We start from the raw sequence: 22,597 nt of genomic DNA, 5'->3' as shown, positions 1-22,597 counted from the left end.
ATGAAAAATATTACAAGAAAATAAACGTGGTTGTGAACTTACAGGGCAGGATATCTCTGTATCTATTCTTCTCCCGGTTTTCAGGTGCTTTTCCAACCAGGCAGTTGTCTGAGGGTTTCAAATGCTCTAAAGCCTATTAAAAAAAGAGCTACACATGTTCACACTTGAATTATCATTCTTTAAATACTTCAATGTGTATTGTAGACACTATATTAGTATTAAAGATATAAACTACAGATTTATATGAAAAATATTACAAGAAAATAAACGTGGTTGTATTAATAAGCAATAAAATATAGTTGTTTGTATTGATGTCAACAACAGGAACTTACCATAAACTCTTTGATCAGATCTTGCTTCTCTAACTGTTCAAGGGCCTGTATAAGGGCTTTGACCCTGGAGCCAGAGTACTGCCCATTCTTAGACGGGGATATCACTGCAAGCCTAGCAAGCTCCTCTTCTGACACAATTGGTCGACCTTAATGTAATAAAGTCCTTTTCAGGTGATTTCAGGATCTACACAAGCCACAGATATCTACAATACATTACTTTAGAATAACTGTAGAATTACACAGGTGGTGAAAAATATGAGATATGAAGGTAATGTAATTTCATTTACCTGTATTAGGAACGGTCTCGGGAAGCGATAACTGAGAAGCATTGTCGTCATCATCATCATCCTCTTCTTCATCACTGCTCCAGCCGTCTGACTGGCTATGCTCTGTTTTCATGGCAGATTTTTCTAGATGCTGCTCCTGGGGGTCTGTCCTGAAGGGGGTACGGGGCAGGAATGAGCAGAGACCTTGACCACATTGCTACGTTCCGGGGCCTGTTATCATGCAAGGCTGATTTTCCTGCGATTTTTCCACCTAAAATGTAAAAAAGCTGCTAACTGCAAGTGCTACGTACTATAACTATAACGTAATAAATATTATTACTTGCCTATAAGGCCCTTAATGGGTTAGCTCCTGCGTACCTAACTAGTCTTCTACCACGCTACAATCCATCACACTCCCTAAGGTCGCAAAACTCTGGACTTTTGGTAGTACCTAGGATAGCAAAGTCCACTAAAGGAGGTAGAGCTTTTTCGCATTTGGCTTCCAAACTCTGGAATAGCCTTCCTGATAACGTTCGGGGTTCAGACACACTCTCTCTGTTTAAATCTAGATTAAAGACACATCTCTTTGGCCAAGCATTCAAATAATGCATCTCATAATCTTGTACTGCAGTTATATCTGATCAAATGCACATTATTATTCTTTAGTTTGGGTTAAACAAATCAATTTTGCTTGGTTGGAACAGCAGCTACGCTAATTATGTCTCTATTTGTTTCTCTGTTTTTTACTAGGATTTACACAAGCTTCAGTCTGGATCCAGAACACCTGAGAAGAGATGATGCCAACCCCTCAGAGGACCTCAGATGATGCCAACCCTGAAACAACATACAGAACTACCACATTTTGCTATAAGTTTGATTGCATCATATAATAATTGCTGTTTATAGTGTTCATCGTCTGTTTGATTATGTCTTTAACGGATTTTTCCGTACATTTCTGCCATATGTACATTAACTGACAGTCACCACTGATAAGCTACCACTAAATATTGTAGAAACTTAATTTGCTGTAAAGTTACTTTGCAACGATTTGTATCGTAAAAAGTGCTATACAAATAAACTTGAATTGAATTGAATTGAATTGAATAACAAGTGTGGCTTGTAGGCCAGCCTAACTAGACGCCAAAACTGTGATTATTGGGCCTGTATTTCATTAATGACTCTTTAGTGCCTCCCTGTGGCGATTCATTTTGAGAGCTATGTTAAAACAAACAAACAAGAAACAAAACAAAACCTGCAATGAAATTCAGTCCTTATGACCTGGTTTATGAGCAGTCACAACATGTTGCAGACTTATGAATAAACTGACACTTTTTTGAGGTTTTAGTTCATTCAGAACAAACTTTGAGGTCTCATACTGTACAATACACTAGCAGCACTCTTGATGCCAAATGTAATATAGCGACAGCATCAACATAAATGTGAGAAAAAAATATGGGAATTCAGTGACACTCACCTTTCCTGTAGCATGTCTGTGACTCCCAGAGATGGACAACACCTCTGACAGATAGGTGTACAGTTTCGACTTTCCTACAGGCAAGAGATAGACAGAAAAAGGAGAAAGAGAAAGAAAGAGGAGACAGGTGATGAGTTAACTCTGCTCAGGACACCCTTACTGTCATTTGAGTTTCAGCGGTTTCCTCTGAGAGAAACTGGAGGCGGTGCTAATTAATTTCATGGCGAACCTTTCTAGGTGCTAGAACTTGTCACTTATTAGATAGCTCTTTGTCTACTAATCTGTTCTGGGAAGGGCTTTCAATTCACTGGAGAAAGTCGTCATCTCAGTATTGTAATTTACAAGTTCAATCTAAAAGGAAAATAAAAATAATACCTGCTCACATTCCCTTCCAAGACCAGGACATTCTGAGGTCTGGAAAGACACATGATCTGCCTGTGTTTCTGTTCGTGCTGTAATATCTGCAAATGAAGTGTTACAGCAGGAGAAGACAATTAAAACAATATCTCAGTTTCTAACAAGTGTCAGTACTAGTGTTTGAACAATATAGCTTTTTAAGATTGTGTTGATGTAGATGTCTAGAAAGAGTGACCAATACAATGCCAGTATATTAGAGTCAACATTTATCCTTTTAAATATGATGTAAAAAAAAACAAAATCACACAGAATGAATACCATGATAGAGTAATTAATTAATTGAACTAATCAAATGAACTGCATATTTAAAAATCAAAATTATTTTTAATTGATCACATTTAAAAAATACTTAATCATAATTAATCACACTAAATTTGTTAAATTGATATACTGCAATATACATAATATAATGACAAATAATGTATTATGTTATACAATATGTTATATTGTGAAATTTGATTACATTTTAAAAGTTAATTTTTCTTTTTTAAATATTTTAAAATATAATTTATTCCTGTGGTGGTAAAGCTGAATTTTCAGCAGCCATTACTCCAGTCATCAGTGTCATATGATCCTTCAGAAATCACAATTTTTGTGAAAATTATGATGATTTTATTTCTGGATTCTTTGATGAATAGAAAGCTAAAAAGAACAGCATTTATTTGAAATAGCAATCTTAGAAATCAACTTATGAATGGTAGTGAATTTTACATAATTTTTACTCAATATTTAGTTACTATTATGAAAAAAGGAACAGATAAAAAAAAGGATAAAAACAAAAAACTTCCTTATCCATTGAGAATGCTATTGGTATTAATTGGCCTTCATATTCATCCATCAGTCAATACATTAGTTATAAGTTCCATTTTTTTTAGTTGAATAATATATGTTGAGTGATGATGATGCTGCCACTCTAACATCACAGATGAGAGATAATGCAGAGGGAGCCACAGAGCGGCTCGTACGTGTATCAGGCTTGCTGACCTGCAGAATTTGATGTGTTGAATTCCTGAGAGGCCTCAGCAGGGGAGCTGGAACCAGAGGAGGTTGACATGGGCAGGATGTCCCTACATACCGTCAGCTGAACCGTGCCCTCTGCCTTCCGCAAAATATCCACAACTTTACCGTGGCTCAGTCCTGATACAATGATGCCATTCACCTGCACAACATACACAGATCTGGTACACCTCCTATATGGTTTATCAATGAAAAATCACTGAGTGAATGATTTGCACTTACCTCCAAAAGAATGTCACCCACTCGGAGACGACCGTCCTGCTCGGCCACACCCCCACAACAAATATCCTTCACTCTCAGTGTGCTCCCATTGACCCCGCCCACCAGAGCAAAGCCCAGCCCACCTCTCTCAGGCTTGGTGAACTCCACCTGGAGGATACAGCTCTACAGAAAACAGAGGAACATGAACATTTAGTCAAACTAAACACTAAGGCCCTATTAACACTGCACACAAATACAAATTGGCTTTCAAATCCAATCATTAGGACTGACTTTTCACACTGTCATTTTTCAAGTGATGAAATCAGATCCATTTGCTCAGATCAGATGGGTCAATATTTGGTATAACTACACTAATGTTCCAAAGTTTGGGGCAAGATTTTTTATTGTTTTTGAAAGAAGAATCTTATGCTTACCAAGTCTGCATTAATTGTGAAATATTATAGCAATTTATTTAGTGTCACATGATCCTTCAGAAATCATGATTCATGATCATGCTGATTTCATGCTCAAGAAACTTTTAGCATTATCTGTTGAAAACAGTTGCGTTGCTTAATATTTTTGTGGAAACTGTGATAACTTTTTCACAATTTTTTGATGAATAGAATGTTTATATTTGTTTGATCTATAGAAATCTTGTGCAACACTGTAAATGTCTGTATTGATATGTCTCTTTTGATCAATTTATGCATCTATTTAAAGATTAATGCATAGATTTGAAAGAAAATTTTATCCATCATGACATTGTGTGCTGTATTCACATAAGCGACAGATGCATTTAATACATTCAAGAATATACTGTGTTCAAAACTGCTAACATGTTTACTATATTGTGGACTGTAAATGAGTGAATGTCACCAATCGCTACATGAAGAAAGTGAAAATTAGTGCATTTGGACACAGGTGCAGACATGCAAGTTCTGTTTGAACAAGCATCTACTCCCATTTTGTAGAAACGTTTTAAATTATTGCTACTCAGTCGACGAGTGACGCCATTGCTGTGTGCCATGTCGTGAGATGTGAGCGGAGTCTCTTCATCCGACGCTACTCCAATATTTGAATAGTCTAATATTAATGAATTAATAGTGCTGCTAATGATTACAAAGGTATTTAGAGGCGAATGACAGATTACAAAGCAAGAGTCATGTTACAGCCTGTCATCTGTTAAACTCAAATGAACACCTTTCCATCCTTTTTTTTAATTTTTATAAGTGTCCACAGTCCTTAACTAAGTGCTTTCAATAGCACCATAGTCCTTCACTGAGCACTTTCAGTAACATCAGAGCCGACGCTCCTTTTTTTGTAAGACAGTCAGCGAGTTGAGTTTTTGTGTCCGACCAGAGTACCTTCTTGATCTTTTTACTCTGTATGAGCTCCTTTATGCTGCTTATTTTCAGTCGAAGACGTTTCTCAGAGACCTGTTTTGTTGACCTAAGGGCATCAAACAGAGAGTGGTTGTCTGTCACACGGATCAACGGAGTATCCAACTCAGCATTTCCAGTAGTAAGTTCAGAAAAGAGAGTAGTCAGAAAAATCAAGCGTAGCGTTAGTTCTGGCAGGTCATGTTAGTCAAGCTCGCATCAGCTGACCTTCAGATGATCTCTCCTCACCACACGTCTAATTTTCTTAGATTGCCAACAGAGAGGAGAAAACTTCCCTCCTTCTCCCATGAGACCAATCAATGTCCCCCCTGTGTGCCCCCATCAGGGTGATTTCCAAGGGAAGCATCAGTGAAAATGACAAAGTTCAGAGCATCACTGTTTCCCAAATGCTGAAACCTGAGAGTCACATTTTCAGATTTGAGCTTTCTAATGACCTTATTTGTCTCGTGTATAGACTGAACTGTAGCATACTTTATATTTGACATAATGTCTGGTCTGGTTTGTTTTGCAACCCACAGTATTTGTCCTATTTTTGACCTAAGCTGGTTTTTTTCAGTCTCATTAAGAGAGGCATCCCTCTGCACCGCACGTGCTACTTGCAGTCGAATAGGCTGTAGGTTTTCAATGTAACTATGCTGATGTACATGAACTGCACCATTAATGGTAATAAAGTCCATTCCCACATAACAGAAATTTTCATGTTCCTCTCGTCCAACATGTAATGCAGACTTTAGTATGGGGATCACATCTGTTGAGAAGTTTTGTGAGCCTGCCCAAAGAAAATCATCAACATGACACGCAAGTACTCCAGTAACCTTACACTGTTCATCCAACCAGTAAAATACTACTGGATCTACTTTAGATATTCTACCACTTGTACTCAGCATGATTTCTTTCACTTTGTTGTACCAATACAATCATGCATCTGCAAGGCCGTAAACACACTTGTTTAGTTTCCATAGAATATTTTCCTTTTCTGCTTCAGGAGGGGGCCGGACATAGATTTCTCTGGACAACTGCATGCCCCGCAAGAAAGCAGATTTGATGTCCATAGAATGGACTTGCCACTTATATTGACAGATTACAGCTAATAATAGCCTAAGAGAGTCAGAAGCACAGTTTGGGGAACCTCTGGCTACGAGTCGCGCTTTGGGCACAATACCATTCAGAGTTTCTTTGAGACTACAGACCCATCTGGTAGAAACACACTTTTGACCAGCATCATCAACTTCCTCAAAAACATTGTTATTGTACCAATTCACTATTTCATCCTGTTTAGCTGCATCAAATGACATGTTTTTTTTTTATGAGTACATCAGTCTCCCTATCAGTTGATTCAATGTGAAGATTATCAAAACATGACATATCCACTGACTCCTTTTGCCCATCACTGCCATCAAGTTCAATATGTTGCAGATTGAACCAGTTTTTATATTTTCCAGATGCTTTGCCTGCTCTGCCTAAAACTTTGTCTCTTTGTAGACCACCACCGTCCTGTTTCATAAATGTTACAGTCTGTCCTGTTTTTCACTTTACACCAGCAGAAGAGACAGGATTACCACACACATCGTGATCTGTTTCAGGTTGTGTCATTCTAGGATAAGCCACTTCTCCTTTATTAACCTCCCTGTCGCTGATGTTTTCTTGTTCACTGTCTGTGTTTTCTTCACTATCTGAGCTATCTGCTGCATTGTTTAAGCTACCTTTTTCACTTTGTACCTGGCTGTTCATTTTGCTTATCTTGAGATTCCTGATCCTGTAAATTTGTCTTACAGAGCCTGGATTGATGTACTCTAACAAGAGTCCCCTCATGTCTTACAACAGCTCCATCTTGACCAATAACTACCCATGGTCCCTTCCATTCAGGACAGTCTGCTCTTTTGTAATATACCTTGTCTCCTGTCACATACATGTCATCTGTGGGCCTAAGCTGCCTACGTAGTGCCCTTCTTATCAGCTCAGAAGACTCTGCTTCTGTGAATGCTTTCCTAGAAGCATGTAAAGCAGAAATGTGTTCTCCCACTTTAGCACTCACAGTTGTACCTTCTAGAGCAAATATTTTATCAACTAACACAGAAGGAAGGTTAGGATTCTGTCCAAACACCAATTGGTATGGACTGCAGCCATGAACATTCAACATACTGTTCTTAGCCATGAGGGCCCAGTCAAGGGCAGTGTGCCAGTCACATCCATTTTCTCGTTTGACCTTCAGGATGATCTCGGTGAGTGTTTGATTATGTCTCTCGAGTAGTCTGTTGCTCCAGGGACTGTACCCAGCCGTTGTTCTTATCTCAATGTTAAAGTTTACATTTACATTTACATTAAAGTTTTCAGCCATGTCTCTGATTTCTTGGTTGTTGAATTCCCCTCCATTATCACTGTACAGCTTCTGGGGGGCGCCATGGACACTAATCCAAGTGTGAATAAAGGAGTTGACAATTTTAGATGGCTTCTTTGTTTTCACAATGTTTCCGGCGCTTGTGAAGTGGTTGATGATGTGAAGATACCATACACCTGGTTCTAACTCGTGTAGATCCACTGCCACTGTCTCGTTATATCCTGAAGCCATGGGCAACCCCACAGCAGGCTTTGGCTTTGTCCTTTTGTACTTCTGGCATGTTTCACAGTCATTTACTATTTGTTGTAGAATAGTAAGGCATTCTTTGTCCTTATTTCCTGAACTGTGAATGAGCCTCTGTAACCTGTCTGCCGACGCGTGACCAAACTGTTTATGGAGCTTCAGAAGGACTTTGCATTTCTCATCTGGAGACATATTTTCTGTCACTTTTAGGACTTCCATACTACCGTACTTATCCAGTGGATTAGTCCCTGGTAATGGCTGCTTTAGTTGTCCACTTAGCAACATTGTGTTCCATTTTCCTCTTCCTTGCGATCTTTGTTCTGTGAAAAACGCCACGTCCTGGTTCACTTGTATTCTGTTTGACGAGCCTGTCGTTTTTCCTCCGAAAATACGTTTTAGAGCCGACTTCATGGATGAAAACTTCAACTCGGTGCAAGCTGTTAGTGCTAGCTGTCTATTTTTTTTGTCGAGGCAGGCCGTGTCCAATATCTTAAAAGCCAGCACAGCATCAGGAAGCGTCATATTATACTTTTTCATCCGATTGTATCGCTGTTCGAAATCAATTATATAGTGCACCATGGAAACCAAACTATTCTACGTTATGGCATCAAAATAAGAATAGGCTTCATATGCGCGATCCTTTTCCTCTTTTAGGAACACATCGTCCAGCTTAGCCATCAGCCTTGCCATACCATTATCACTGTCTAAATCCTCCACAGGTATTTCCACCGCCGTTTCACGAGCTCGCCCCTCAAGCCCTAAGGAAACAGTGAGGGCTTGTTTCTTTTTGTCGAGTTCGGTAACCCGCGTCCAGATATTAACTTAATTTTTCCAACACTCATATGGCCTGGTTTCATCAAACTTTGGCGGAACTTTATAACTAGCTGCCATCCTTCAACCATCCTCTGCTACCATGTTAAACTCAAATGAACATCATCAGCCTAAAACAAGGCCGAGGGACAATTACCTCCTGCTCTGATGTGACAGACAGCCTTTTCCTGAATTGTATGGCACTGTCAGCGACAGGTTTAACTGTAACAGAAAAGAGAGAAAGAATTTGTCAACAACAAAAAATTTTACAACCAAAACTAAAGAAATTTTAGATGCAGTTCTGTAACTAAGCAGGACCATTTACTCTGAATGGTTCATCAAACTCATTCAACCAATTTCAAAGTTACAAAGTTAATCAAAAATGAAGACAAAATCAATCCAAGCATCACATCACATCCTATTCTTCCTGCTAAATGAGAAACCAAGATCACAGCAATTTAAAACAATTCCCAAACTCACGAATGTCTCCCTCCTCTGCTGCCATTTCGGGGAAGATGTGTTGATGACCTGCTCCGTGCTACTGTAGGTAAACTATGCTCACCTTTTCAAGCTCTTTCGGACCTCCTGGCTAGCGATCTCCTAGCAACCCGGATGCCCACTAGATCAGCTGGCCTTTATTCGTTAGACACAACGAAAGCGCACTTTGATCGGCCAGAGGAGGCCATGTCCCTTGCTAATAATTAATCCTGCACCCGCTGCCCTCTGAGCAGGACATGCCATGTCTGTCAGCACAGATCTAATGCCACAACTCCCAGACAACAAGAGACACAGGAAACCAAAGGCTTTACCATCGGTAGGAGCCGCCTCCATGTCAGGGGACACAGGCTCTTCGAGGTGGGGGAAGACTTTTTTCTCCTTCCATTCAAACAAACCTGAAGAGGAAAAATGGATAAAAGGATAAAAAGAAGATGTTTGTGGTTTTAATATGTTACTCCAGAAATCTACATTTGTATTAAAAAGATCTATATAAATTTTATAGACCAACATAAGATTTTTCTTTTCAATAAACTCTTACTGACATATGTGAAAATTTTTATAATTATTATTATTATTTTTAAATATGGTACTCCATAATTCAAAATGTCCTTCATTTTACGTTTGTAAGAATGAAGTTTATGCTCAGGCTCATTTAATAACATTACTAATTCGCCACAACTACCATCAACAACCTAGCATCAAGGCAACAATTTTTGCACAGGCAAAAACCATAAAAAATTTTTGAGAAAATATTTGTGTATGAAGTCCTTTTTAATAATTTTTTGTATTTAAATTAGTGATTGAAACCAAAATAATCAAATATTATTCAGGACTGACACAGTAGGTAATGCTGTCTAATAAGAGTTGACACTCTGCTTAAAATGACACACTGTCCAGTGAAGTATGCTATGAAAGCCTAGGCTGCTCTGGAAAACCACTGGAGCAGCTCTCTGCCTCATCTCTGTCACTTCAGACTAGACTGAAGCATGTCGATCACGACTGCCCTCTGCAGCCCAGCCAGAGCCTTCACACACCCAGAGCAAGAAAAAACACTTCCCACTGACAGCCGGTGCAGTTACCTGGCCCATGGGAAGGTTAAAGTCTATATGTAACTCCATATAATCAAAAGACTCAATAATAGCAACAAACACACACTCGAAGTGAACAAATAAACATCAACCTCTTATTCTGTATAGATTATGAATAAACCAATTATTGCTGTAATTCAAGTACCGGTAGATTCGGCTCAAACGTACCATTCCATTTATCTACTGGTATCACTGGTTGGTCATCTCTGAAACAAAGATCAAACATTTAATCAAAAGTTGCAAAGGCAAAAACTGATACTAATTAATGTTTAAACCTAATTATTCTCCAGTCTAACCTCATGGCTTTGAATCCGACTTTGCGCGGGGCACTCTCACACACTTTCACAGCATCCTCCAGCGTCATTCCCAGGGTGCACTTCCCACATATATAAACAATCTTGTCATTGGGCTGGATGCTGCCCTCTTCACTAGCAGGGGAGCTTGGCACCACCTCTTGGACATAAATTCCCTGCCACTTGCTGCCAATACCCCCTGTTAGCTTGATACCTGCATAGATAGATGCAAAAGGATCATCATTTTGAACTGAATATGAAATCTTTTTGTTATATATATATGCTATAAAGTATCTCCTCACCCAGTTGTCCGGATGGAGTCTTGGGGATGACAATGTCCTGGAGGGTGTCAGGAGGCGGCGGGGGGAGTAGATTTTGCACAGCTCTGCCCAGCACCATGTGCAGTCTTTTAGAGGAAGACCTGAGGATGCTAATAGCCACGTCATCTGTCACGTTGGTCACATTGTGACCGTTTACCTGAAAAGGAGAAAATGGCAATTCAAATAACTGACAATCAAATCTTATGAAAACTTCAGAAAGGGACGGTCATAACTGCATAACTGTGATTGTGTTTTTAATGGTGGCAAAAGCAGTACCATGACAAGCCTGTCTCCTGCCCTAAATCTGCCATCTGCTTTGGCTGGATTATCCAGGACCTCCTGGACATAAAAGCAGTTGTCCAGTTTACTCCTGGTTATTGTAAAACCAAAACTGCCACACCATGATTTGGTCAGTGAGACAGTCAGTTCAAACTCCTTCAACATGTCCTAAAGGAAGAAGAAAAGAGATGCTGAACAACAAGGCTATGCTAGTCCACCAGCATTAAATAATAATAATAATAATAATTTAATAAACTTTAGTGCTTTATTTTATAAAGCAAGCTTGTCAATGGCACTTACACAGAAAAAAAGAAAAACATAAATAACAAAAATATGTTTTAGGAAAGAATTTCAATAAATTAAGCAAGTAGTGAATTCCAATGTTTTGGAGCTTAAACCAGCACTGAAATGTATGCTAATTTAATGGCTTGTACATCTGTAGGTAAATGCAATCAGACTTTACCCTTTGGGGATCTTCATCATCCTCCTCCTCTTCATCATCATCCCAGCCGTTGTTGTTTCTGGCTGAGGGGATGGTAAACTGGGCAGGAGGTTTCACTGGTGATGACGTTTGAGTTGCTTGCTGGTAGGATGGAGGTGTGCTTAACAGTGATGGAGAAAGGGCCAGTGGTGGTGGCGGTTCATTGGAGACAGCAATGCTGCAGCTTGGAGGAGAGGGTGCTGTGGTGGTGATGCTCAAGTATTTCTCATCGGCTATGACGGTCAGTCCATTAGCTGTGAAACTTGTCATGCTCTCTTCCACACCTTCAGTTGTGTGACTGTGATAACAAGATATTAATATTTGTGACATATTTTAGTTTTTCAAGACCATTTTCTTGTATTAAGCAGCGAAGAAAGACCTTAAGTTTTATTAAATACAAGGCAGCACAACTGATAATTATAAGAAATGTTTCTTGAGTATCAAATTAGCATATTAGAATGATTTCTAAAGGATTATTTCACACTGATGACTGGAGTAATGGCTGCTGAAATTTCAGATTTGCTATGACAGGAATAAATTACATTTTAACATTAAAAATAAAAAAGAAGTGAATTGAAATTCTAATAATATTTTGCAATATTACTGTTTTTACTGTTTTTTAAATCAAAAATATGCAGCCTTGGTGAGCAAAAGAGACTTTTTCCCCAAACTTTTGAATGGTATTATATCTCAAGCACTTTATTCTCAAAACCAAAAATAAAATTTGATTAATCATTAAATGACGCATTTAGATATAATGTTCGGAACATATTGATCATTTTATAGATGATATCACATAGAAATAAACAAGCCTTTACCTGGTACAAGCTGAGACATGGTTGGTTGAGATGGTATCATTTTTTGACTCTTGCTGATGGGTTGCAATTGCTGTTTCAGGGGCTGCTGGAGTTGGTGCTGGGTTGGCTGTTGTCACTTTAACAGTGCATGGTGCTGGGGGTGGGGCTTTGCTCTCATGCCCCTCCCCCATTATGGCATGAGGTTTAGGTTCTCCAGCTTCACCTGAGGATGGACGTGGAGGTAGGGGTGGAGGGGCTGATATAGTAGTATCCACCAGCTCAGTATCTGGTTTCTGTTGGGTCAATAGGATCTCCTGGGTTTTCTCTGGGGAAACTTCTTTCTTTAGACCCACCTCTATCGCCCGCTTCTTGAGGAGTTCACTAAAGTCTGGGGCAACAGTCCTTGTCTGCAGGTCTAGAGACCTGGATCTCAGTGCACGGGTTGGAAGTGTGTCATGACCCTATCAAAAAAGGATGTGAGTTTGAAAAATAACATGTCAATTTTAGAGTTGTTTGCAACCATGTAGAGAAAGGATGTTACCAGAGAGGTCTCAATATCTGTATGTTCATCCTGTGAAGTTCTGCAGATTGACAGCCTAATCTCAGATGGAGATTTTTGGAGGAGATGCAGAACTTCCTGTGGTAATAGAAATATATACACTACTGTTAAAAAGTCTGCATTTTCAATGTTTTTGAAAGTATCTAATGCTTTTATTTGACCAAAAATGAAGTAAAAACAGTAATATTTAAAATATGACTTGTAAAAATATACAAAATACAAATATATTAACAAGTCTGTAAATATATTACATTAACAGAATTGTTAATGATAAAAAAAAAATAGCTGTATACAAATATACAAATACTGAATCTCAGTACTTCATTAAGTTATTTGTCTCTCACTCTGCTTTGATGTATCCGATCTTGGAATGCTAAATATAAATAATATATCCTTTACCTCATAGGAAAGGCCTCTGACAGGTTCTCCATTGACAGCCAGGATTATGTCTCCCTCCTTCAGAAGCCCACAATCCCCTGCAGGCTGACCAGAACAAAGGCTCTTAATATGCACCATGCTGCCCTCATCCGGACCCAGTTCAGATATGATGAAACTGAACCCCAGGCTACTGAGACTCTTATGTAGCGTCACCTCCAGGATGTTATCTGCCACAAAGAAAGAGCAGAACTCTCCCAATTTGTAGTTTATAATCAGTCCAGACTCACACACATTAAAATAAGTTACATTTAACAGTTAAAGGACAGTTCATCCAAAATTGCAAAAAAAAAAAAAAAAAAAATCTAAAAAATAATTTCTTCTGTGGTAATTACAGTATACCCTGGCCACTCTTTAATATAATAAAAGTGAATAAGTACTCCAAGATGACTATTCTGAATTTAATATTTTTAATAAATCAGTCCATCCAGTTCACAAAGCCAGTCTAAACGATTTGTTTACCAAATGAATTGATCCGGTTAACATATTCAGCTTACTTATTTATATATTTTTATAGTATTAATTTATCATTTAAAATTGGCTTTTATTTTTGTATTTTCAGTTTTCTATTGAATTTTAGTTGAGGTTTTAGCAATTTTGTTGTGTGCTTTTGTAAGTTTTAGTATTTTTGTATTTTTTAAATCATTATATTTAGCTTTATTTTTATTTTAGTTTTAATATTAGCATTCATAATACTTCAACTTTTTTCAATTATTTATTTCACTTACCAAAATTAAAAGGCAAAATTTCTAATTTCTTCAAAATTTAGGTATATCTAATACGTATTTTTAAATTTAATCTCCATTATCAAAAATAATTTTTAATAGTTTTAGTTAAAAATAACACCACTGATCATATGACATCAGAAGATTTGTAATATAGTCAAACGGACTATTTTTATGGTGATTTTGCAACTTTTTTAAAAACTTGACATTCCTGGACCTCATTCACTTCCACTATATTCATTATAAATTGTATCCAGGATATTTTTCAAAAATTCACTTTCTGTGTTCCACAGATGAAAAAAAAATCCTACAGGTTTAGAATGACATGAGGTTGAGTAAATTATGACAAAATTTTCATTTTTGGATGTGCTATAAATAGACTCTAACTGTCAAATTTGATGCAAAACATATGCCAGTGCAAAAAATGTAATTATGATGTAATATATACATAAAAAACAATGTTCCTCCAGACAAACTCTAAATTTGGCTGGGTCTTTGAGTTACATGGGTCTGGCAGCTAGCACAGTGTCACTGTCAGATTCAGCTGAAATGTTTTGCAGTGTTTTCTCCCCCTCTCTGATCCCCCTCTCACCATCTGACACAAAGCTGAAGTCCTTGGCCCTGACAGACAAGGGCGTTTCCATGGTCACATCTCTCCTCAGGGGGGTGGGCGTGCTTTGAGCACTGAGGGGTGAAGGAGATCTCTGTCTCTCCAATGTGGATGAGGCACTGTAAGTGTGCAGCACCACTGGAGGCTCTCGTTCCAGAACCAGGCTCACCACCTGAAAATAACACCGTCGTTAAAGCAACATGTCTTCTTAATTTATCATACTGGCTGTACACCTATAGTGAACATACCCACGTCATCAGTCTTCTTAACACAAGGCCTGTTACCTAACCAGTGCGTGTGGCTGAAGATTGTGTGGCTGGTCAGCTTAAGTGTAATAGTGTGTCAGTATGACGATGCAGGGCTCAGCGTCATACCCCAGAAAATCTTATTAGCCCAGACAAAAATAACGACCAACACGTATGCTTTCACTTTAGATCTTTCTTTTGTGCTGTCTGAGAACCCGTAAGACACAAGGGTTGATGATGTTGTTGTCCTAAAGCAACTGACATGCTGAAGAGAGGAGCACTGGCCCTTCAGACACAATGTGACCTTTGGCTCGCCCTTGTGCTAGAGTTCACATCTTACAGCAGTTACTTCTCAAAATGTCAGCTAAGATTAAATGAAAGTAACTGCTCTTTAACTGTTCGCAAAAACAAACTTAATGTAAGTGCTGTGTTACTCAAGACTGAACTGACTGTCAAAATGCTTGTCGGCTATATAAGCCTTCACTTCATTTGGCTGTATTGTTACTGTTACCTAAAACTAAAGCTATTAAAAACTTCAGTAAATTCTTATGTTTTTCATTAAAAATTTAAAACTTAAAGGGGTCATATGATGCTATTTTAAAGATCATTATTTTGTGTATTTGGTGTAACAGAATATGTTGACATGCTTTAATGTTCAAAAAACACATTATTTTTCAAATATGTACATTATTGTAGGTCCTCTATGCCCCGCCTCTCTCAAAAACGTTGTTTTCAACAAAGCCCCCTCCTTTGACAAGCGCAGTCTGCTCTGATTGGCCAGCTGACCCAGTGCATTGTGATTGGCCGAACACCACAAGCACGCGTCGGAAATGTAACGCCCCTTACCATAATCGCAAACTTAAAGCTTTCAAAGTAAATATCAAGACAGTTAATAATGTCGTTAGTTTTACCATCAGTTCAAGCCCGAAAGGGCAACTGAGTTGCGTGACAGACACAGTGATGATGCAGTACACAAGCCGCGTTAAGACAGCTGACGTGCTATGATTTCTGACAGACAGTTCACTCTCCTGTGATGTGACCCTGTTCCCCTCACACACACACACACGACGCGTTACTCTGCGCTGCGCAAAACTCCGCATTTGAACAGTCAATAGCAAATACTTAAACTAATAACAAAACATACTTACAGTCGCTGATTCAGAAGCGCCAGACTGTCATAGCAAAGTCGGAATTGACCCTTTTTTTTTTTTAGCAATAGCCTTTGTGCACAGCCATCCTTGTACTCTTCTAGGTTAAAAAAACTGTCGTCCATAAAATGCGTTGCACAAATTCGAACATCTGGGTTGTGCTGTTCTGTTGTAAATAAATCTTAACCAATGATTCCTAATTGCATCTACTTCCGGAAGGCCAAATAAAGTGCTTTTGCTTTCGCACTGAAACACACACCATCTCCCTGACATGGCTGCATCAACACTACTGCTGTTCCTGAAACCACGCCTTCTTTCTTTGAGTGCACATTTGGGCGGCATTATGCTAATATTTTCACATAGTGACGTAGATATGTGGGGGTGTGTTAGAACAAGGCGTTTTAGGTAGGCGTGGCTGACCCTTAACTTTTATAAAGAATATCTCTTTGGATTTGAGACTTTAGTCTTTGCTTCTTTATGCACCAAGAGCTTGTAACACTCCAAAGATAAAGGACAACGTGAAATCGCATCATATGACCCCTTTAAACTTGTAAAACCTGTACGAAAATTAGAAATCATTCGATATGCTAAAATTACTAACACTAAAATAAAAGTTAAACAGAAATATAAAAAACTAATGAAAATTACAAAAAACTAAATTAATTAAAAAAGACTAAAATTGAAATGAAAGCTGGAAATATAAAATAATAGCTAATATAAAATATTAATAAATTCCATAATAGTAAATAAGTAGTATAAAAACATCACTGAAAAAATATATCGTAACTGTCTTACCTAATATCCGAAACATGGGTGTTAGTGTCCTACTGTGGGCTCAATCATATCCAGTTACATAAACGGTTGTGATTGTACCACTCAGAAGTAATGCAAACACATGTCATTACCTTCCCCGTCCTCTTCAGGCACTCTACCGCCTGCCTGTGTGTGACAGCACACAGGTTACAGCCGTCCACCTCTAGCAGCCTGTCACCTGTCACACATACAAGAATTCATTGAGCTGTCAACACCAATCATGCGTCACAACCAGTCAGGGTGTTGCATATTCATGCTCATTAGCATGTTAGGGACACATCTGAGTCATGTTTGTACATCGTCAAGGAGATGACAAATATGCATAGAACACACCGGAACCACTACCGTTCGAAAAGTGTAGGGTCAGTAAGGTTCTTTGTTTTTCAAAGAAATTAGTATTTTATTCAGCAAGATGCATTAAATTGATCAAAAGTGACAATAATTTTACTATTTATAAGTTTTATATTTATAAAGTAGTACCGTACGTAATGTTACAAAATTATGTTACAAAAGATTTCCATTTCAATTAAATGTCATTCTTGAATACTTGATCGTCATCAAAGAATCTTGAAAAAAGTATCACAGTTTTCACAAAAATATTCAGCAGCACAATGTTTTCAGCATTGATAATAATAATAAAAAAAATTCTTGAGCACCAAATTAACATATTAGAATGATTTCTGAAATATCATGTGACATTGAAGACTGGAGTAATCACTGCTGAAAAATCAGCTTTGCCATCACAGGAATAATTCCAGTTTAAACTATATTCAAATAGAAAACAATTCATTTAAATTGTAATATTGTTTTACAATTTGTAGTGTTTTTACTGTATTTTTGATACAGTCTTGGTGAGCATAAGAGATTTTTTTCATCTTACCAATCATCATCTTACAAAAATTAGGTCTTTAAAACATCATTCTAAGAAAAGTCTGACTAAAAGATTATTTTTATCTGAATATCAGGTTTTATAATTGGTAATGATGGATCTTTACCAATCTGTATTCTTCCATCTTGATCTGCCGCTCCTCCTGGGATCACGCTTTTGATGTAGATTCCTCCATGATGTACATTAGTGTTGATTCCCCCCTATAAATCATTTAAATAGTAAAATACTCCATGTTTTAAGATTTGAGAAATTACATGAACACCACACAGAGTAAAAACTCACAGCAACACTGATTCCCAAGCTGCTGTTGATCTTTCTGAGCTCCATGTAGATTACTTCACTTGGCTTTGAACTGAAGCTGGAAGAATTATATCTATCCTGCACAGGATGAACAATAAAAAATTTATTTTGGTTAGTTTTTGTTCATGTCAGATGATTTCTAACAAACTGGACAAACTGCATCACTGTAAATCTCACCTGAAAATCCAGAATCCGCACCACAGGTATGTGCAGCTTTTTGCCCATTTTGGGAGCCATGATGTTGGAGAGGGTCTCCTCCAGCTCCTCCATCACAGGTCTGTACTCTGCACTCAGGGTGCTTTGTGAGCCGAAGCCTCTTTCCAGCATCATCCCTAAATTACTTGTAGCCAGTGAGGTCTTACTGTCCCGGAGATCCTCTACTCAGGAACAAAAAATGAAAACATTTTAAATGTGTAATTCCTACCACCAAATGTACCATAATTGCAAACATACAGATAAACATTAATGTCTTACTGCTAGGATAGTAGAATGTATTTTAATATTAAAATGTGCACAGTTCATTTTTAAAAGTGAAAGTATGAAGACAGATCATATGTAAATAATTGGTGCAATATGAAGACATACGTTTGGGTTGGGACACTATGAGCTCCACTTCATCTGGGCTGCTCTGCAGTATGGCAGCAGCTATATTAAACGTCACCCCCTCTAGACTGATCTTATTCAGAGAGATCAGCCGACCACCTAAACACAAACAAAAGAAAATAAGTCTTTTTCATTTATTTATTTATTTTTGGCATAAAAGAGGGGAAATGTTCAGGATTGTACCGGGTCTGATTCTGCCGTCCCTATCAGCTGGCCCGTCGGGAACGATGGATGCTATGAAAATTCCCAGATCTAACTTCCCTGTGTTGTCCTCACCGACTATTACAAAACCTTTTCATCAAAAGTGATACATCAGCATTCAAATGCTTAATGTTATATAAAAGATGCATGTTCATTTTCACTCACCGAAACCAAGTTTTGGATCCTTCTTTAAAGTTACACTGATGATTTCTCTCTCTGGGGTTGTTCTTGTGGGTGTGTCCACTAAAAAAGAAATGAAAATAGATTATTTAAAAAAGATCAAATATAATAAATAATACAAATCATATATCCACTTTTGCATGTCATATTGAGAATAACTTTTATGTTTTATGTTGAAATGTTGTTTTGTAATCAGCTCCCATAAGATCATAGATCTTATCATAGAAATATCAGATAATCATTAAAAGTCAATGTCAAACTTTAGCAATAAAACCAGAGAGAGCTTCACTGTTTACCTCTTATAGACGAGGTGGTGGAATTAACCTCTGAGTCCTGCTTTTGCAAAGAGACATTGGACATGATGCGATAGACTGGAGGACTGAAAGTTTCTGGAGGGCTGCAGGCAAGAAAGATCAACACGATATGAGAGATATTTAGTTTTGAATTGTGATTTGAATGATGGGCAGAACAGATCCATCGACACACCTGCTGCTTCGGCTCTGGTCTTTCAGTTCACTTGGGGTTCTTGGTTCAGGAATGTCATTTACTTCATTCTGTTGCTGAATCCGAACTCCGATCTTTGCTGACAGGTCATCGCAAGACTTGCTCATGGAGTCATTGGGTAATCCATTCAAACCAATATTGTTGAGCACAATCTCCGAGCAAGATAGCCTCTTTATCTGATTGTGTCGAGCGCGGTATATTGATGTATATTTTGCCACGTTATCATCTAGGTTGAAATATAACAGAAATTACTAACTACAAGTTGACAAACAAACAAATCTTTGTATCTGATGAAAATGATAAAATAATAAAAAGAATGCAACTAATGAAAATGATAAAGTAAAAAATGTTTTTCTTGAGTCCACTGAAGCATAACATGCTCGTTGAAAAAGATAAATATGTCATTTTTTATGAAAATTTTAATTAAAAGGACTGCAAAGCACTGTATATTCAACTTCAAATGGCTCTGTATATAGAAATAATTCTACACACCTGAGGCTAAACAGTAGGTCAGCTGACGAGAGATCATCTCACTGTGAAACTTGTGCTGGGCTGAGCAGAGGTTCAGGAGGTACTGTGCGATCTTTGAGCTCTCTGTCACAAATGAATGCTTCTTCCCACTCGGGCTGCACTCAATGGTAAATTTTCGTCTCTATGACAGGATTAATGGAGAATTATTAAAACCTTATCCCAAAACATCATGAACTTCAAATAGCATGTTACTGGATTTCACAGAGTATCAAAAAAGACCTAAATAAGCAATATAATCCACACAAATAATAACTCACACTTGTTGAGAGACTGTCTGTCTCTGTCCAGTGAAATTTGCGGCTTAACACACGAGAATGGTTCTTGACTTCATAAACCATAATTCCTTTGGCACAAATTCCCAAAACCAGCTCTCCAATAATAGGTTTCCTTTCACGGGCAACTCTGTGGAACAGCACTCCATACTCTGGCAGCTGCTGTGCAATCTATAAAGGCAAGAGAGACACAGGAGGTACTGACAAACTATGATCAAATAGCCAGATGTTTGAACAAAACTACTATTATATTGATTTGTTTAGTTTTATGAGCATAACAAGAGTATTTTTAGCGTGAGTGACTCTAACTGAAGGCCAAAAGAAAGAACCTTTAAGAACTCCATCTCAGCCTCCTCTGGAAGCATGTGGGCATTATTGGCATGTAACCTTGGCAACTCCTCTCTTAAACAGGGCAAGGCCACTTTCTCTATGACTCTCTTAGAGATGTACTGCTCCATTTGGAAATAGTTCTTCCCATAAACCTGAAAAGGTTAGTGTGATATCTCAGCATACAGTCTAGTTAGATCTGTTGAAAGTTCAAATGTTCATTAATATCTCACTCACTTCAGGCAAATAATCTCCAAACTCAGCCTGCAGTGCTAACGCAGCAAGAAACAATGCGGTCTCCTCAGTACAGTACACTCTGTCCTCCAGAACATCCCTCCTCAGCTGGAGATAGTATTGGTGTCGTGTAAGTTTATGCCTTAAAAAAAAATTCAACAAAAACAAACAGTCAGCATTATTAGCACTGCAAACTATTAGGTATAATGCATTAAAGACCCCATGAAATCATTTGACAAGTTTTTTGGTTAATTTTCCAATCAACACAAACTCAGCACACCTGAAAAACAATAGGTGCGTAGGAAAAATAGTCCAATAATATTGCTGAATCAAAAATATAAAAAGATGCAATCTGCCTGATGAAGATCAGTGGACTGAAACGTTGCTTGTGCTTGTGACAATAAACTTCAATATTTAGCAAGTATTGATAGTGTGCGGGATTGCATCTTTTTATATGGTTAATTTTCCAGGAAGATAAAGACTTCTTTAATGTGTTCAAAAGTTTGGGTTCAGTAAGTTTTTTTTTAGTTTTTTTTATGTTTTTGAAATCTCTTGTGTCTCGCATTATCACCAAGGCTGGATTTCATTTTAAATAACTTTCTATTTTAATATATTTTAAAATGTAATAATTCCATTGATGGCAAAGCTACATTTTTAGCATCCATGACTCCAGAATGGCGTGTCACGTGTGAGGCACTGCAAATAATGCAAAATCATGTCAAGCACAATAGCCCGTCAAGTGCATGAAAACAATGGAAAAAAGCAGCGCAGTGGAATGCAAAAACATGTTCTGTGTGAACAGCCCCAAAGACAGTAGAAAAACACATACAATATATAGGAGATGTCATCAGGGAAAAATTTGACACGGAGAAAAAGCGTAAATGTCGCAGAAGCCACTTTCTTCCAGCAATCTGGGGCAACCTTTGAGATTTTTGTCTCAGGGTCCAAAAAGAAAAATTCACCATCTAAATGAGAAAAAATGTAATTAATGCTCAATTACTTATGTAAGGCAGTTCAAAGTATACATGACAAACACTCGTTCCTTTTACTGTCATTAAAACCACACAAGAGCACACAAAGGTATATATAAAAACTGCATTACCATCAATGAAAGCAAGGCCAAAGTAAAAGTGCTCCACAAGGTTAGCGTGTGCCACAACCATGTCGAAGACATCTCTCCCACGGGACTTGATGTCACATTTCACTGCCACACACTGTTCATTTGGCATGATCAAGTTAACCTCCCTTTGAGACAAGCCTGACTTGCCTTTCTTTGACTGTATCGATCGAGAGAGAAAGGGAGAAGAAGCTAAATATACAGAGACAACCTTAGTGCAATAAAGTTGCACAGAAGTGCTGAACACTTAAAACTGAAATGCATTATATACAGTATGCAACCAAAAACACTAAAACACAGTTTACCACTATAGATCCCGGCAGCTCTAAAACTATTTGAGGTTCATCAATCATCCTGGTAAATTCAGGTCCAAGACTCTAAAACATAGAAACATGCAATTAACAATATAGGATGTAGCATACATATCATTGTACAGCACATATGCTAAGCACATTACCTTAGCTTTCCTTTGGGAGAGGCTGATTGCAGACTCACTAACAGTGATACAGGGACTGGAAGGCCGGGCTTCACCCTTTTTGGGAACGTTGAGGCATGTACTGTGTGACAGCCAACAACTTGTGCTTCGTCTGTGGTGAAGCCCCAGTGGAATTCTGGGATAGCATTAGAAATTGACATTAACAGCACTAACA

The 22,597-nt window shown here is 38.0% G+C and overlaps 1 protein-coding gene across 4 annotated transcripts in view; it reads right to left on the bottom strand.

Moving 5' to 3' along the window:
• LOC107668813 (FERM and PDZ domain-containing protein 2-like) overlaps positions 1 to 22,597 on the bottom strand; it is a 34,724-nt gene that overhangs the window by 5,564 nt on the left and 6,563 nt on the right. For 2 of the 4 annotated variants that reach the window (XM_016460808.1, XM_016460809.1), the window contains exons 9-43: positions 22,405 to 22,558; positions 22,253 to 22,324; positions 21,933 to 22,107; positions 21,660 to 21,795; positions 20,834 to 20,972; positions 20,599 to 20,751; positions 20,255 to 20,440; positions 19,959 to 20,118; positions 19,449 to 19,692; positions 19,259 to 19,359; positions 18,948 to 19,025; positions 18,765 to 18,872; positions 18,564 to 18,680; positions 18,156 to 18,355; positions 17,961 to 18,056; positions 17,785 to 17,878; positions 16,882 to 16,967; positions 14,566 to 14,755; positions 13,213 to 13,418; positions 12,796 to 12,891; positions 12,276 to 12,715; positions 11,440 to 11,755; positions 10,974 to 11,144; positions 10,680 to 10,854; positions 10,381 to 10,591; positions 10,253 to 10,290; positions 9,308 to 9,391; positions 8,656 to 8,720; positions 3,729 to 3,890; positions 3,474 to 3,648; positions 2,448 to 2,533; positions 2,073 to 2,146; positions 620 to 768; positions 333 to 478; positions 43 to 133 (exon numbers count right to left, since the gene is read on the bottom strand). In XM_016460808.1, the coding sequence (XP_016316294.1) occupies positions 43 to 133; positions 333 to 478; positions 620 to 768; positions 2,073 to 2,146; positions 2,448 to 2,533; positions 3,474 to 3,648; positions 3,729 to 3,890; positions 8,656 to 8,720; positions 9,308 to 9,391; positions 10,253 to 10,290; positions 10,381 to 10,591; positions 10,680 to 10,854; positions 10,974 to 11,144; positions 11,440 to 11,755; positions 12,276 to 12,715; positions 12,796 to 12,891; positions 13,213 to 13,418; positions 14,566 to 14,755; positions 16,882 to 16,967; positions 17,785 to 17,878; positions 17,961 to 18,056; positions 18,156 to 18,355; positions 18,564 to 18,680; positions 18,765 to 18,872; positions 18,948 to 19,025; positions 19,259 to 19,359; positions 19,449 to 19,692; positions 19,959 to 20,118; positions 20,255 to 20,440; positions 20,599 to 20,751; positions 20,834 to 20,972; positions 21,660 to 21,795; positions 21,933 to 22,107; positions 22,253 to 22,324; positions 22,405 to 22,558 (5,174 nt within the window). Of the gene's footprint in view, positions 1 to 42; positions 134 to 332; positions 479 to 619; positions 870 to 1,716; positions 1,814 to 2,072; positions 2,147 to 2,447; positions 2,534 to 3,473; positions 3,649 to 3,728; positions 3,891 to 8,655; positions 8,721 to 9,307; positions 9,392 to 10,252; positions 10,291 to 10,380; positions 10,592 to 10,679; positions 10,855 to 10,973; positions 11,145 to 11,439; positions 11,756 to 12,275; positions 12,716 to 12,795; positions 12,892 to 13,212; positions 13,419 to 14,565; positions 14,756 to 16,881; positions 16,968 to 17,784; positions 17,879 to 17,960; positions 18,057 to 18,155; positions 18,356 to 18,563; positions 18,681 to 18,764; positions 18,873 to 18,947; positions 19,026 to 19,258; positions 19,360 to 19,448; positions 19,693 to 19,958; positions 20,119 to 20,254; positions 20,441 to 20,598; positions 20,752 to 20,833; positions 20,973 to 21,659; positions 21,796 to 21,932; positions 22,108 to 22,252; positions 22,325 to 22,404; positions 22,559 to 22,597 lie in introns of those variants that run through there. The other 2 variants (XM_016460811.1, XM_016460810.1) reach the window with 2 other exon arrangements.

Source organism: Sinocyclocheilus anshuiensis, unplaced genomic scaffold, assembly GCF_001515605.1.
Source record: "Sinocyclocheilus anshuiensis isolate Anshui unplaced genomic scaffold, SAMN03320099.WGS_v1.1 scaffold72, whole genome shotgun sequence".
NCBI classification, from domain to species: domain Eukaryota; kingdom Metazoa; phylum Chordata; class Actinopteri; order Cypriniformes; family Cyprinidae; genus Sinocyclocheilus; species Sinocyclocheilus anshuiensis.
The sequence above is the reverse complement of the archived record's forward strand: the minus strand, read 5'-3'. Positions and strand labels throughout refer to the sequence as shown.